Source organism: Stegodyphus dumicola, chromosome 3 (genome assembly GCF_044657685.1).
Source record: "Stegodyphus dumicola isolate Sdum_Otavi_A_Nest chromosome 3, ASM4465768v1".
Lineage (NCBI taxonomy): Eukaryota > Metazoa > Arthropoda > Arachnida > Araneae > Eresidae > Stegodyphus > Stegodyphus dumicola.
The window spans coordinates 79,383,682-79,398,062 of NC_140770.1; the positions used below are offsets into that span (position 1 = coordinate 79,383,682).

Consider the following 14,381-nt stretch of genomic DNA (forward strand, 5'->3'; position numbering starts at 1 on the left):
CTGTCTCAAAGTTTCTAAATTATACTTTCAAAATTTAAGTAAGGCTTGCTCATGAGCAAAAAAATAAAATACAAAAATAAAAGTAATAACTATATAAATAAATAAATAAATAAATAAATAAATAAAAAAGTGAAAGATTTTAAATTACGTTCAAAGGGGCGTTTTTTTAACGTTTTGTGTGTTACCTTTATTTATTAAATATCATGTTCTTTGCACTTAAACCATAAAATTCAGTTCAACAGCAATGTCGCAAAATAATTTTAAAACGAGCATATCTTTAGAATTTCCGATACACAGTTCGGCGCGCTGGAGATAAAAAGGTCCTTCTCCCCCTCCCTCCCCTGTAGAGTGATGCCATTGCTCGCTTTTAAGTCGTTGAGTTTGTTAATCAAAAATTCGTTAAAGTGTTACAAAATATGAAGATAATAAAACAAATTCCAAATTTCAAATTTTTCGTTTCAGATGCCCATATTCGCTGTAGGATTACGTCATTCAAAATTGGATGGCTCCAGATACCGTTGTTTTATCACAATGCGAGAAACTTGCATACATTTATGCAGATTCTTCATTATTTAATTTCTTCAAATATAATATAGGGTGATAGTATTTGATGGCAACGATTTGAAAAGTTATACAGTCTTTTAAAGTTTTCAGCGCAAAATCGCAAAACGAAAACAATAGTCCTTCAGGGACAAAGCCCCTTTGGACTAATAAAATAAAATCTGAAAGTTTTCAGATTTTGCATTACGCCCAAAGGGGTTACGTTTTGTGTGTTACCTTTATTAATTAAATATCATGTTCTTTGCACTTAAACCATAAAATTCAATTCAACAACAATATCGCAAAATAATTTTAAAATGAGCATATCTCTAGAATTTCTGATACACAGTATCGTGCGTTGGAGATAAAAATGTCCCCCCTTACAGTGTTACCATTGCTTGCTTTGAAATTGTTGAGTTTGTTAATAAAAAATTCGCTAAAGTGTTACAAAATATGAAGATAATAAAACAATTCCAAATTCGAGCTTCCAGATGCCTATATTCGGGTCTGGACGTACGTTATTGAAAATCTGATGGCTTTAGGTACCGTTGTTTTATCACAATGCAAGAAACGTACATACATTTATGCAAATTCTTCATTATTTAATTTCTTTAAATATAACTCAGGTCTCTAATATTTGGTGACAACAGTTTAAAAAGTGAACCGACATGTATAGTGAACCAACGAAAAATGCCAAAACGAAATTAACAGCTCTTCTGTGTTAACGTCCTTTCGGCTAATAAAATAATAAATAATTAACATTAAATAGAGCATAAGGAGGTAAAATAATCCGTTGAAGCAATAAAAAGTAATTAAATAACAAAATATCAGATCTACTCTTATCTGGGGTGTTCTGCTTAGCTTCTGATTTCACTCCCAGGCTGCAGGTGAATCCAAGCCTTGGCTTGGATCCAATGTATATTTAAATGGCTTTGTAAACAGGTTCAAATAATGTTTAAAATGCTGCCATTTTTAATTAGTACAGCTCATGTTTCCATGCTGAAGAGCTGTAGCGATTCAGCCGAAGCTTTCTGGATACAACTTTTTACTGGTACAACCATGCCAATTGCCTTTAAAGGTACAATAAATCTGCAAGCTAATTTTAAAGTATCCCAAGGTTTCGGTCCTCAGTATGCTTGATAGGATGCTGTTAAATTTAAAATTATGTGATAATTTGAGAGTGCAAGTCGAGGATGCATCATTATTGTAAAACGTGGATTCGAATTCTTAAAAATGGCATTATTACTGCATTTATGAAAAATAAATAATAAAGTAAATAATACTAACATTCTTTAGCCTCTTTAGATAAGAATGTTGTTAACTTATAGCACTTAATAGAATTTTAAGCCGACATAGTTAACTAACAAAGGCTATTAATAAATCATTTTTTATGAAGTTTTTACTGGTAATTTTTCATTAAAAGTGTAATCTATAAGTTGCATTTAATTTTCTATGCTTAAGTTTTCTTCTTACTTTTCAGCAAAAATTTATTAGTTAATAAAAAAATGTGAAATTAAAAATTATCCTTCTTTACATCTTGCGCTCACAAATCATTATGGGAATAACCATTTACAATTATTAAAACCTGAAAAAAGCATGTCTGCGATATTATCGTCATGCGATGATTTGTAGATACTTTATTTTTTACCGCGATGCTTTTAAACTGCGAAGTTTTTGAACCGCTTTATTTTCGACGACGATGTTTTGTACCACGATGTTTTCTCCCACGATGTTTTGTAGCTACCTAGCCCAGCTAATAATACTGGCAGCAAAACCGAAGGTAAAAAACGCTTCAGATCAGTTGATTCTGAAGGATTCATATTACCCCCCCCCCAAACACTTAGTTGTTAAGAAAGCACCAATTCAACATCTAGTCAAAATGTGCCTTCAACTTCTTCAAATCAATTTCAAAACTTAGAAAATAACCCTGAATCCAACGCGAATTCTTTCCCGCAGCCGCCCGATAATCAGCAGCCTAAAATTCAGCTACCGCTCCCAGTGTTCATTAAACCTCTCTCTGATTGGTTCTTTTTTGCTTGAAAATTTAAGACGTCAAGCTCCCAGCATCCAATCGAGGCAAGACATGACTTAAATTCACAACTAATTCTGAAAATGGCTATCGTACTTTAGTACGCTTTTTACTTGAAAATCAAATAGAGTTTAAATCACATACTCTAAAATCGGAAAGACCCTTAAAGCAGTTGTACGAGGGCTTCCCTTGAGTACACCCATCAATGCCATCGATGTACTCGGATTTAAAATTCATAAGATCTTCTAACTCAAAAGATGGAAGACGAAAATGCCAATGCCACTCTTCTAGCTCCAGATCCATAATAATTTGAAAGCTGACGAGATTTACCATGTCACTGAACTCCTGGGAACCGAAGTCAAGATCGAGCGTTTTCATGGAAGGAAAGGCCCCTCACAGTGTTGGCGCTGCCAGGGGTTCTTTCACAATTCGGAAGTTTGCCACTTGCCTCAACGATGTGTTCGCTGTGCCGGACCTCACCAAGTCCGTGACTGCCCAAAGCCATTCGAAGAACCTACTGCTCTGGAGACCACGCCGCCAACTGGCGCTTCTGTCCAAAATTTCCAAAAATCTAAGAATTCTGCAACTAAACAGGATACTCGATCCAGCCCGTCCGTTGGTCTCTCCCACAAAAATAACTCACAAAAAATAACACTTCTCATCCGGTTGCACAAATATCCAATGCTAATAAAGTTAGCCCTGGGGTTTCGTACTCCAATGTTTTAACGGGTATGCAACAGGCTGCCCCCTAGTTTCCCAAATTTTTCGGTCCCTCAAGAAACCTATACGACTCAAAATTGCACCGAAATCCTTTTGGCAATTATTCAAATTTCAAATCAACCTGGCATTGACCAAAGTAAGTTACTTTTAGCGTTCAAAAACGCTCTTTTTCAGCTGCGAATGGCTCCCTGTGGCGCTGATACAGCTGATGATATTTTTGAGAGCTCTCCAATTTTCTGATTTCCTCATTCACTAAAATTCAATAATTTTTTAAAGGTTTGAATTTTTTAAAATTATGCACCTGGAATGCCAGTGGCAGTATGCCAAGTTCCATGAGTTTCGTAACTATGTCGAAGAGAAGGGCTTTGACATTATTTTTGTCCAAGAGACTAAACTACAGCCAGGGAGAGTTCCCAAGTTTGCAAATTTCAATTTTTATGATAACGACAGACAAGAACCGGATTCTCGTGCTCTTTATCATGGTGGTACATGTGTCCTTATCAAAAATATTTCTCACCGAAGAATAGACACCCCGAGTCTGAGTAAACTCGAGGCGACAATTATCGAAATTTTTATTAAAAACTCAGCCTCCTTAGTCTTGATCTCTGCCTATCGTCCACCACTTAATCGTAAAGGTGACAAATTCCCGGTGGAAGATTTTAATAAGCTGCTCACTATTTCAAACAATATCATTATTGCTGGTGATCTACAAGGGCAATCCCAAAAAAAAGGTCTCCTATATTTTTAGATATAGAAAGAACCGTTTATTTTCTATAATTGCTGCATCACTTTAAAGATTGAAGAATGCTTTATTTTTCAACATAATCGCCATTTCGGTCGATGCATTTTCGCAGACGCTGTGGCAGTTTTACAATACCCATGTCATACCAGCTTACGCAGCACCCATCTTGCACGCACCTTCCGATATTGCAACTTTTCCGTTAAAATCCTGTGGATGTTGCTTCTGGAAACCTCAGGAACCAAAATGCAGAGAGCATCCAGAGTGATCCTCCGATCTTTACGCATGAGTTCCTCAACTTTTGCGATTGTCTCGTCGGCAATTGACGGCCTCCCGCTTCTTTCTTCGTCGTGAATTTCAGTACGACCGGCTGTAAACTCTCTACACCACTTGCGAACGTTTTTGACATCCATGCACGACTGTCCATACACTTTCGTCAATAGGCGGTGAAATTCAACCGGTTTAAAGCCTTTTGCGTTCAAAAGTCGAATAACTGCGTGCACTTCGCACTTGGCGGTAACGTTTATCGGGAGCTCCATTTCGAATGGCTGCCGAGCCAAGACTGAGCATCCGAGCGAAGCGCCTGCGTGCTTATGTGGTAGCGGAGAAGGCACCACTCACAACAGTGTTGCCAACAACCATATTAAAACTTTCTCTACGTCCCCAAAAAATAGGAGACCTTTTTTTGGGGGGATTGCCCTCGTAAATTGTCATCATCAGTATTGGCGTTGCAGAAGCTCCAACCCTGCTGGTCGTGGCCTCCTGAAATGGGCTCAGTGCGTACAAATTAAAATTATTGCACCGGATTCCCCGACAAGATATAACGCACGGGGAGCCCTCTCATTTATTGATCTAGCTGTTTTTCGGAATATTCGATTCGACTACCAAGTGACTTGGAAAATTGTCTATCCTCAGATCATAACCCCATACTCATCGACCTTAACTGTAATTCATTTAATCAAAATTTCCTGGCACTCGTCTTAACAAACCATGACAATTTTCGATTTAAACTTAACAGTAAAAGATTACCCTCCCTTGAAATTAAATCCAGTGATGATATTGACAAAGCAGTTGATCAATTAACAGATACTTTCAAGGAAGTATCCAAACCCACCCTTTGCCCCAATTTTTTTATACTTCCAACTGAGATTAAAAACAAAATTCGAGAAAAGAACAAAGTACGAAGACTTTGGCAAAGAACTAGGAGTCCTGACTTAAAATTAAAACTTCGTACTTTCCAGAATGAGATCAAGGCATTATGTGACCAGCACAGCCAATCACAATTCACCGAATACGTTCAGTCCTTAACGACTTTAGATAACAGCCTTTGGTGTGCATCTGCCAGACTACGCAAACACAAATCATGCATTCCGTCCTTAGCAAAGGACGCAGTGATGGCACATACAGACACGGAGAAAGCTGAATTATTAGCTGACAGCCTCCAAACTCAATTCACACACATAATGAAGGAATTTTTTTCTAATACCCCAAGTTCCTTCCACTATGATGTTGAACAATTTCCCTCTCCATGTAGGAGGGACTTACAATACACAACACTGAGCGAAATTAGCGAATATATAGCTAAGCTCAAACCTGAAAAGGCGCAAGTATTGGACTCTGTTTCTAATCGTATGATTAAACATCTTCCTACCAGCTATATATTTTTCTTAGTAATGTTAACAAACTATTTGTTACTGCTTTCATATTTTCCTCAAAGCTGGAAACGTGCACTTATAGTGTTTATTCAAAAACCTGGCCTTTGCCAATCAAATCCTCAAAATTACAGACCCATCAGCATCTTGTCTTCGTTATATAATATATACGAACTTGTGCTACTTAAACACCTGCCATGATATTCACACGCTCCCGAACCCTTCCATTAATTTAAAATTCTTGGACGGCTATATTTCCTGGTCAAACTCATATAAGTTTCTAGGAGTGATACTTGATTCAAAACTACTCTGGCATCTTCACATTGAGAATACTCTCAATAAAGCGAAGAGCGTCAGATCCCAACTTTACCCCCTATTAGCTCGAAAGAACCATCTGTCTATCAGAAACAAAGCTCTTCTCTATACTTCAATTATTCGACCAATTTTTATGTACGCATGTACCATTTGGGGTACCGTTGCGAAGACTCACATAAGAAAATTACAAGCCTTTCAAAGTAAAACCTTAGGGTTAATCCTTAGTGCAGCCTGGTACGTCCGTACTGATGTGATTCACTCGGACCTTAACATTAAACCAATTGATGATTATTAAAAAAAAATTAGTCAAAATTTGTTCCTCAGAATTGAACAGATTGATAACCGAGCACTTCAGGAGCTTCTTGTTTATGATGCTGGTATTCCAAGTTCTCAAAAACGGCCAAGAGGTCATGGTCCGAGACTAGGCATCTATCCTCCTGCTAAAAGGCGTGGACACGATCACGCCTCTTCAGTTCCAATCCCCGCGCCGTGAAGGACGGACGTCTCTGTCTTCTAAAATTTCTATTCCTCACAGACTATGCCAAATTGATGTCTTCTACGCAAGTTCAACTGAGTGGCCTTCTTTGCACTGTTATCAATCTGTTCCTTTAAAAATCACATCATGCCCGCAGAATTAATTTCTGCCTTAAATATTTCCTCGCGTTTTCTTTACTACATTCTCATTTAGCGCCATATGCCAATGAGTCTCTTAATTTCTAAAATCTTTCCTCTCCGCTTTTTGCTTTTGTGTTCTATCTATGTCATAAAAATACCAAAAAATAAATAAAATAAAATAAAAACACCAAAAATTATAAAAACGAAAAAAAAAAAAAAAAAAAAAAAAAAAATCAAAACTTTTTGACTTAATGATTTTCCCTCTATACCTAATCTCTCTCGAGCTAATGTGGCTCCCTCTAGCTTACATCAAACTAACTATTTATGTAATTGTCCTGTTTCTGCTCACTACTTAGATATTTTTATGATGTGGAGGTACATGGTGGTACATAGGCATTCCGAAATACTTAATCATTGGCAATGGCAGATGTCTTTGATGAACCATCAAACACTGGACGAATTTTCTTGGTTGCACTGGACAACTTAATCACTGTAATATAATGCTTCAGTGCCTTCAGTTGGTTCAACTTCTATTATGCCCTCACTCTCCCTACAACAACAACAACAAAAAAAGTCATCATATTCTTCAAAATAATTTTCTTTAAGCAAACGTTTAGTTGTTTTCAGAAGTCTTGATACAGCTTATCGTAATTATTGTATAGAGGATGTTCTATTAAACAGCGTAAAGAGATTTCATATCGCTGTTCCTTCTTGATCTTAACAGTCTCTTTAAAGTGAAGAAGTGTTTCGTGGTCTAAAGCCTTTCTAGTTCTCTCTTAAATGTGATCAGTTATACCCAGTGATTCTAAGTCCCACAGTTTTTCTAATTCATGATTTTGAAAGCATAAAGATACTGTGTTCAGAACTTCTCATTTTCGATCAAACCCTAATATAGTCCAACCCAATTTTGTTTCGAGAACTGGTAATCCATTTTTCAACACTTCAATTCTTCCAGTTAGAAGGCTTCCTATAATATCTGCGCCAATAAGTAGTCTAATTGGAGGTAAGTCGTTCCCAGCGTCGGACGGCAGAATTCCTTTTGATGGTAGTTGTGATAATAAATTTTTGTCTTAAATGACTTCAGCAAATCTTATGTTGATCTAGAAGTGAAAGTTCTGTTGAATATCTTCCATCAATGTTTTCTGTATAAACATGAAACGGTACTTTTCCGTTTTGCCGGCGCAAGCGATAAAGTCGCCAATAATGGTACAACCGATGCCAAACGGAATATTCTCGCTGGTAACCTTTTACGCCTCATTTTCAAAACAAGTCGCAGCTTTTTCTTATCAGATTGATTGTTTCTTTCAATACTGGTATATAATTACATAGAATTTTTATCAGATAGTTCAGTTTTATGTCTAAGGCCATTTTCGGTAATTAGGTCAATTAGGATGCTATCACAGCTCTTACCCGAAGCCGAAAATATAGAAAAGGAAAGTCAAGGGTTAAATTCATCAATTCTAATGAGAATGCATTAGTGAAGTAAAGCACTGCAGTTTTACATAATTTCTGAGTAAGCTATTCGTACGCATTGAAATATTTCTTGCATTTAAACTTGTGTTTCAAATTAAGATTTAACTTGATAATTACTGAGAGCATTAGATTTTTGTAGAGTAGTTTACGTGAGATGAGATCGCTTGGAGTCACGTGATATGAACCGGCGAATTAGGATGTTGAACCATGAAAGCATAGTAAATTCTTAAATTGTCTTTTTACAAATTTATTGTCTTTATTAATTGGCTTTTAATAAAGTTTTAAGCGATATTAAAATGTTTATGCCTTAAAAAAAAGAATTCTTAGAACTAAAATTTTTATGTGTATACTGTATGTTGTCGCCAATAAAGTCTGCTTGGCGAGATTTGCGCCGGCGAAAGGGAAAAGTACCCATGAAACTTTCCATGTTCTTTCAATGGTGGTGTTCCACCGCCACCAAATAACCCTTTGGTATAAAGTTTCTTTTTCTACAGGAGTTAACTTGAGTTCTTGAACCAAACTCATTTCTATATATGGTCTATGAGATCAATCATCAGTAAATGCTGTAAGATTCAGACATTTATTCTTGTGACATAAGCGTACCACTAAAGTTTTTAAGTAGATTTCGTGTAAAGATGGTTTTAAAGCAAATAATGTAGCAGAATTTGTTACCTCTGATTTATTTTCGTTGTTTGAAAATTCAGTTGGTTTTATTTTCATATCTGGACAAAGTATTGGATAATGACGTCTATAACATGCAAAGCATCTTACATTACTTCGACAGCTTTTGGCCAAATGTCTAGGTTTCAAACAAGCTAAACAACACTTTTTTCCTTCATAACCATTCATTTTCTCTCTTCTTTTCTTGAAATTGCAGCTTTATTACAATCTTGGCTAGAATGATTACGCTCACAAAAAAAAAAAAAAAAAAAAAAAAAAAAAAACTAAGCTTCATACTAGGAAGTAAGGAGTTTATTAAAGCAGATGCTGTTGGCTCGTATTTTGGAACTGGCGGGTTACTGTCTTTCGTACTTTTCACTGTATTTCCCAAAGCATTTTCTGCTAAAATTCTGTGCTCTTCAAAATCAACTTCATGTTGCAGAAATGACATTAAATCTTCTAGTATTTTTTCTTTGGTTAAAAATACAGATTCTCCAATATTATTTTGGTGTTGAGTGTGTGCTTGTCCCCAAGCTTTCAAAATATCAACAGGTAAGGATGCTTTTACTACATGATATAGCATAGCAGCATAGTTTTGCGTAGTTATTCCAAGTGTTTCTTATCCTCTTAAATATGATCCATGTTTATCATAAAGTTCTGACAACTTCACACTAGACCTCTTACTCACTAATGCTAAAAGATCTTGTTCATAAACTTCTATGTGAAGGTCGGTTCTTACAAATCTCGATTTGCTCAACAGCTTTAATATAATTATTCTTAGAAGGTGGATAACTTTCCACGCAGTCTCTTGTTTTGGTTTTCAGTTTCAATGAAGAAAGTAAATATTGAAATTTAACTTCTTCTCGTATGTTATCTTCAACATGGATGCGAAAAAAATTGTTCCCAAAATGCAACCCATGTTATAGGAGCTAAATTATATTCTTTTAAATTTAACTTAGGAAGCTTTAAATTCAAGCCAGAAATTGAACTAGAACAAAATATTTCGTCGCCAGGCGATTATACGTACTTTCAAATATAGTTTTGACTTCAATGAAATGATCCCAATATGACTCAATTTGATCGCATTTTTCATCACTATATTCTATATGCTCACACAATTCAGAATCAATCTTAAATAAACGCTGTGACTTATCCAAAATTTTATTAAATATGACTGAAATTTGCTGACTTTCAATCTTCGTCTCAGCTGTCAGCTCATCAAACTGGTTACAAGCAGTCGTAAACTGGCGACATAAATTTTTCTTTCATCAAATTATCCGTAACATTTTCTACATTATCATTCTTCGTTTCGTTCATTTTTAATTTCAGTTGCATAAATTTAAATGTATCAAAATCGAAATTCAATATCGCAGAAAGTTCTAATTACTTAATTCATAGAAGATTCACGGATGCCAAATAATGTTCTATATCAACATAAAAAGTTAACGTAATCTGTTAATTTAAATATATTTATTTACATAACGTACAGTAGTAAAAGTAAGATATGTATAGAACAGCTTAATTAATTTTTAACTTACATTTTATTAGTATATCTGAAAACTAGTTGCCAAATTCTAAAAATTAAACATTATATTTTGGAGTGAAGTAATAAATACAGAAAACGATTCTAGTAGGCAGCATCTCTCTATATTTACAGTTGTTTCTTCCGAAATAGGGGCGATTATCCTAATTAGACCGTTTATCTCAGATAACCCAGAATCTGCTATGTTTGTTTAGAAGGATTTATTTTCTTCATTTGTATGGGTAAGTAAAGTTATTGGAGGTTTCATTTGCAAATTATGTAAGAATTCTTAGCCAAAATACTTGTTTCGGTTTCGATATTCTTCTTTAAAGATTAATACAGGGGAATCTTGTTTTGTTAAAGTTTAGAATAATTCATGAAAATTTTTTAATGTATTTAATTAGTTACTGCTAATATATTTCTTTAGTTCCTAGCCTAAAAATAAATATAATAAAATAAATGGTGTTATCAAAAAAGTTCATAGGAACATAAATAAGCCTTTCTTTTATGCCTCATAATAATATCTGCACTTAATAAGTAGTCGCCACACAGATTTTCAATAGTCAATAGTATGTGCATTTAATGAGTAGTACCCATTAAGATTTTTCGTGTGTCTTGTCCTTCCCCTGCTTGTTTATTCTTATAATTCATTTATGCAAATTTAATTTTGAAAATTTAAATTCATTTCTGAGAAAGTTTACTTGCATACAAACAATTGATGAACTAAATTTCTATTTCTAATCTTTAGATGGAGGTGTTCAAGATGCAGATTTAAAGGAAAATAAGTTTCGTTATATCTCTAGTACTTGTTTTTGGACTATGCTTGCTGTGAAAGTGGCAAAAAATATCTTACTGGCAACTAAAACATTATTTGAAGTATGATGTTTAATATAATTTTGTGTTATTTTCATTAATAATTAGTAAGATGTTTTAAATTATGTTACCTTTGACAGTTTTACCTTTAAACTCCAGAAATTAAACATTTAAAATATTCAAAATTGACATTAAAAAAAGGCATTGTTTTCCAAAACTGAAAGTTAGAATAAAGAACTGAAAAATCTTATTTTAAAAAGAATTTCATAATTACATTTTAAGAAAAATATATTATTTCTTTTTTTAACCTCTTTATTATACTACTGCTTATTTTTCAGCGGCTATTAATCCATTTAAAATGTAAAATTAAGTAAACTCCGCAGTTTTCTCAGAATTCCCCATGTCTTTTGTTTTTATTGCATATAAAATTTGAAGAGGGAAAAATGTGTTTTGCAGCATATTAGATGAGGGGACTGTAATACATGCGTGCATACTTTGTAATAAGTAATTCGCATGTTAAATTTAAAAATTAAGTTTCCTAACTAAAATATATGAATGCATCACAATATTCATTTCTCTTTTATTTAATGGAAAATTTTTATTAGGCTTTTTAATTATCTCTATCCCCATGAAAAGTCAACAGCTGATTGACAAATTTTTGCGTTTTGTTTTGTTGGGCATAAATTCTTGACAAATTTTTCTATTTTCTGTTGTTGGGCATAAATTCTCCATAGTTGCAACCAGAGAGCATTATATTTCTGAAGAAATCCAATGCTTTATTTTTAACCAGCAGGTAAACCGGACACCCCTATTACAATTCATTATAACCCCCATAAAAAGGACCCTTTGATAAGGCCACTAATCAGCAGAATGGTGGTTAAATATAAAGCAATGCATGTATACTCAAACATATGTATGGTACACGCATGAATGAACTGTCTGATGTTGCATATAGCAGTCCAGACTGGAGTTAGTAATGCTGACTGCAGTACTAAAGGCCCTGGCTTTGAATTCCAGAGAAGATATGGATGTTTGTAAGCATATAGTGACTATGCAGCACTCAAATTACACAGCTAGCTGAAATCTTCTTGAGAGGTTGGTGATAGAGGAAGAGGAGTGAGACACCCTCAGATTGCCTACTGGAGTGTTCTCCTTCAGAATTCTTTCCAGGGTGGAAATTTAGCTGTTAGTAAGGCTCGGCGATTCCTAATATTATATCTGAAAGTACATGTGCTAGCCTTGCTTCAGACCTGTACCTGTTGTTGTATATATACTGGAAAATTAACTAAAAACATGATAATTCTATCAAATTTGAAAACTAGGAGTATGGGAAATCAAAAAGTACCACCATTTTTTTAATACTCGTAAGCATACCATTTTTATGTATATTTTATTCTAAATTTGTAAAGGTGCATTGTAGATGCTGTTTTTATTTATTTACAGTCTAAATGGAATCTGAAAATTATGCCCTTAAAATTTGGAACACCAGGTTCAAGGTATGTTTAGAACTTGCATTATTGATTTTAATGAATACTTCTTTTCTAAATTTGCTTACATTCATTATTGTAAATTTTGCTCTGTGTATTCAAATTTTGGTATAAATTGGGAGTCATTCTTTTGTAGTGATATTGAGATTGCACGAGCACAAGACTTGAAGAACATTGCAATTTTAGCCAAAGAAATAGGTCTTCTTCCTCACGAAATAGAACTTTATGGTGAAAGTAAAGCAAAAGTATCTTTATCTGTTCTCGAGAGATATAAATTCAGATCACCTGGAAAATATGTGGTTGTTAGTGGGTATGTTTTAGGTTGTTACATTTCTCTTTTTAATGCTAATTTAGAATTTATTTTATTTCACATTATTTATGAAACAGAACAAATTGAAAGAAATTTTTTTTGATTATATGTGTGATAGAAATTTAAATTGGCATATCGAAAAAATAATAAATCACTTTTTGTAATGCAGTTATATAAAATTTTAATATTTTCTGTATAAGTAAAAGGGCTGTAAGTATGGTATGGAAATTTGATATATATCTATCACATTATTTTTAATATTTGCATTAATTTACGCAGTAAAAAATAAATAATATTTTAGAAGAGACTTTCTTGTTAAAACAGCCAGCATATGAGCTTTTGGCAACATTTTCATGGTACAGCTTGGGCATTTAATTTTGCCAATTATGATAACATAAGCGTTTTCATCACTTTAACAAAGAAGCACTTTTTGGAGATAAAGTAATGTAATTGGCAGCTGGTTAAATATTTTAATTTTGGTAACAATTGCATAAAAAATGCACTTTTCATAGATATAAAGTATAATATGATTTCTCATTAAGTTTCTCATTATTTTATTCCTGCTCTGTTATTTCCTCATACAGATTAATTGTTCTGTATTTTTCTCATAGAATCATGATTCATTCTCCTGCCAACACCACACCAGTTTCTTTTTATCAGTTTAGTTAAAAAACGTTAAACCTCTTTTGTTGATTTTTTTTTTCTATTTCAGTATAAATCCTACATCATTAGGTGAAGGTAAAAGTACAACAACTGTAGGCTTGAGTCAAGCATTAGCAGTTCAAATGAAAAGAAATGTTTTTGCTACTTTACGTCAACCATCACAAGGGCCAACATTTGGTATCAAAGGTATCGCTAATATTAATCTGTTCATTTAGTGAGAATAACAGGATTTGCATTATTTTATTTTCTAGCCTTTTAATTGCTTGGCTGTCTTTAAATTGCTTATACCTTGGCAGTCCATGCTTAGTCCTTGGCTGCCTAAACATTTCATCAAATTTTTCTTTTATCTTGTGTTTCTTTTTAATTGTAAACAATATTCATTTTACGCTTTTGTTGCATTTCTACTGTATCTCTAGAAAATCAAGTAAAATGAACCCATTATATCACGTAAATTGAGGTGGGGAAGATATTTACAGTTTTTTAAGAAATCTTAACTAATCAAAAATGCATTGGTGAAAAAAGTTAGGAAATATAAAAAATATTAAAATTTTTTTGGAATTATTATAACATTAATATATGTTGCAGTACTTCATGTAAGATTAATCATTAGCAGAAAGATTTAAACGATAGATGTTCTTTTAAAATGATATAGTAATGAAGAAGCATGTAAAAGGATCGTACTTTCTTTAAGTGTTTTTGAAGAGGAAAAAAAGGGGGTTTGCTTATAAGACAATAAGGTGCATTCATAAGCTATCTGAGTCCTCCTTTTTTGTTAAAAGGAAATATATTTCCTGACTTGTGGGTGGATAGTATGGTATGTAAATTATTTAATTATATTTTTTT

The 14,381-nt window shown here is 33.8% G+C and overlaps 1 protein-coding gene across 3 annotated transcripts in view; it reads left to right on the forward strand.

Annotated features, from left to right (window-relative positions):
• Positions 1-14,381, forward strand: part of pug (pug C-1-tetrahydrofolate synthase, cytoplasmic) — a 136,561-nt gene that overhangs the window by 44,971 nt on the left and 77,209 nt on the right. For all 3 annotated transcript variants that reach the window (XM_085813017.1, XM_085813018.1, XM_085813019.1), the window contains 4 exons: positions 11,014-11,141; positions 12,522-12,574; positions 12,702-12,875; positions 13,588-13,724. In XM_085813017.1, coding sequence (XP_085669143.1) covers positions 11,014-11,141; positions 12,522-12,574; positions 12,702-12,875; positions 13,588-13,724 — 492 coding nt within the window. The remainder of the gene's footprint in view (positions 1-11,013; positions 11,142-12,521; positions 12,575-12,701; positions 12,876-13,587; positions 13,725-14,381) is intronic.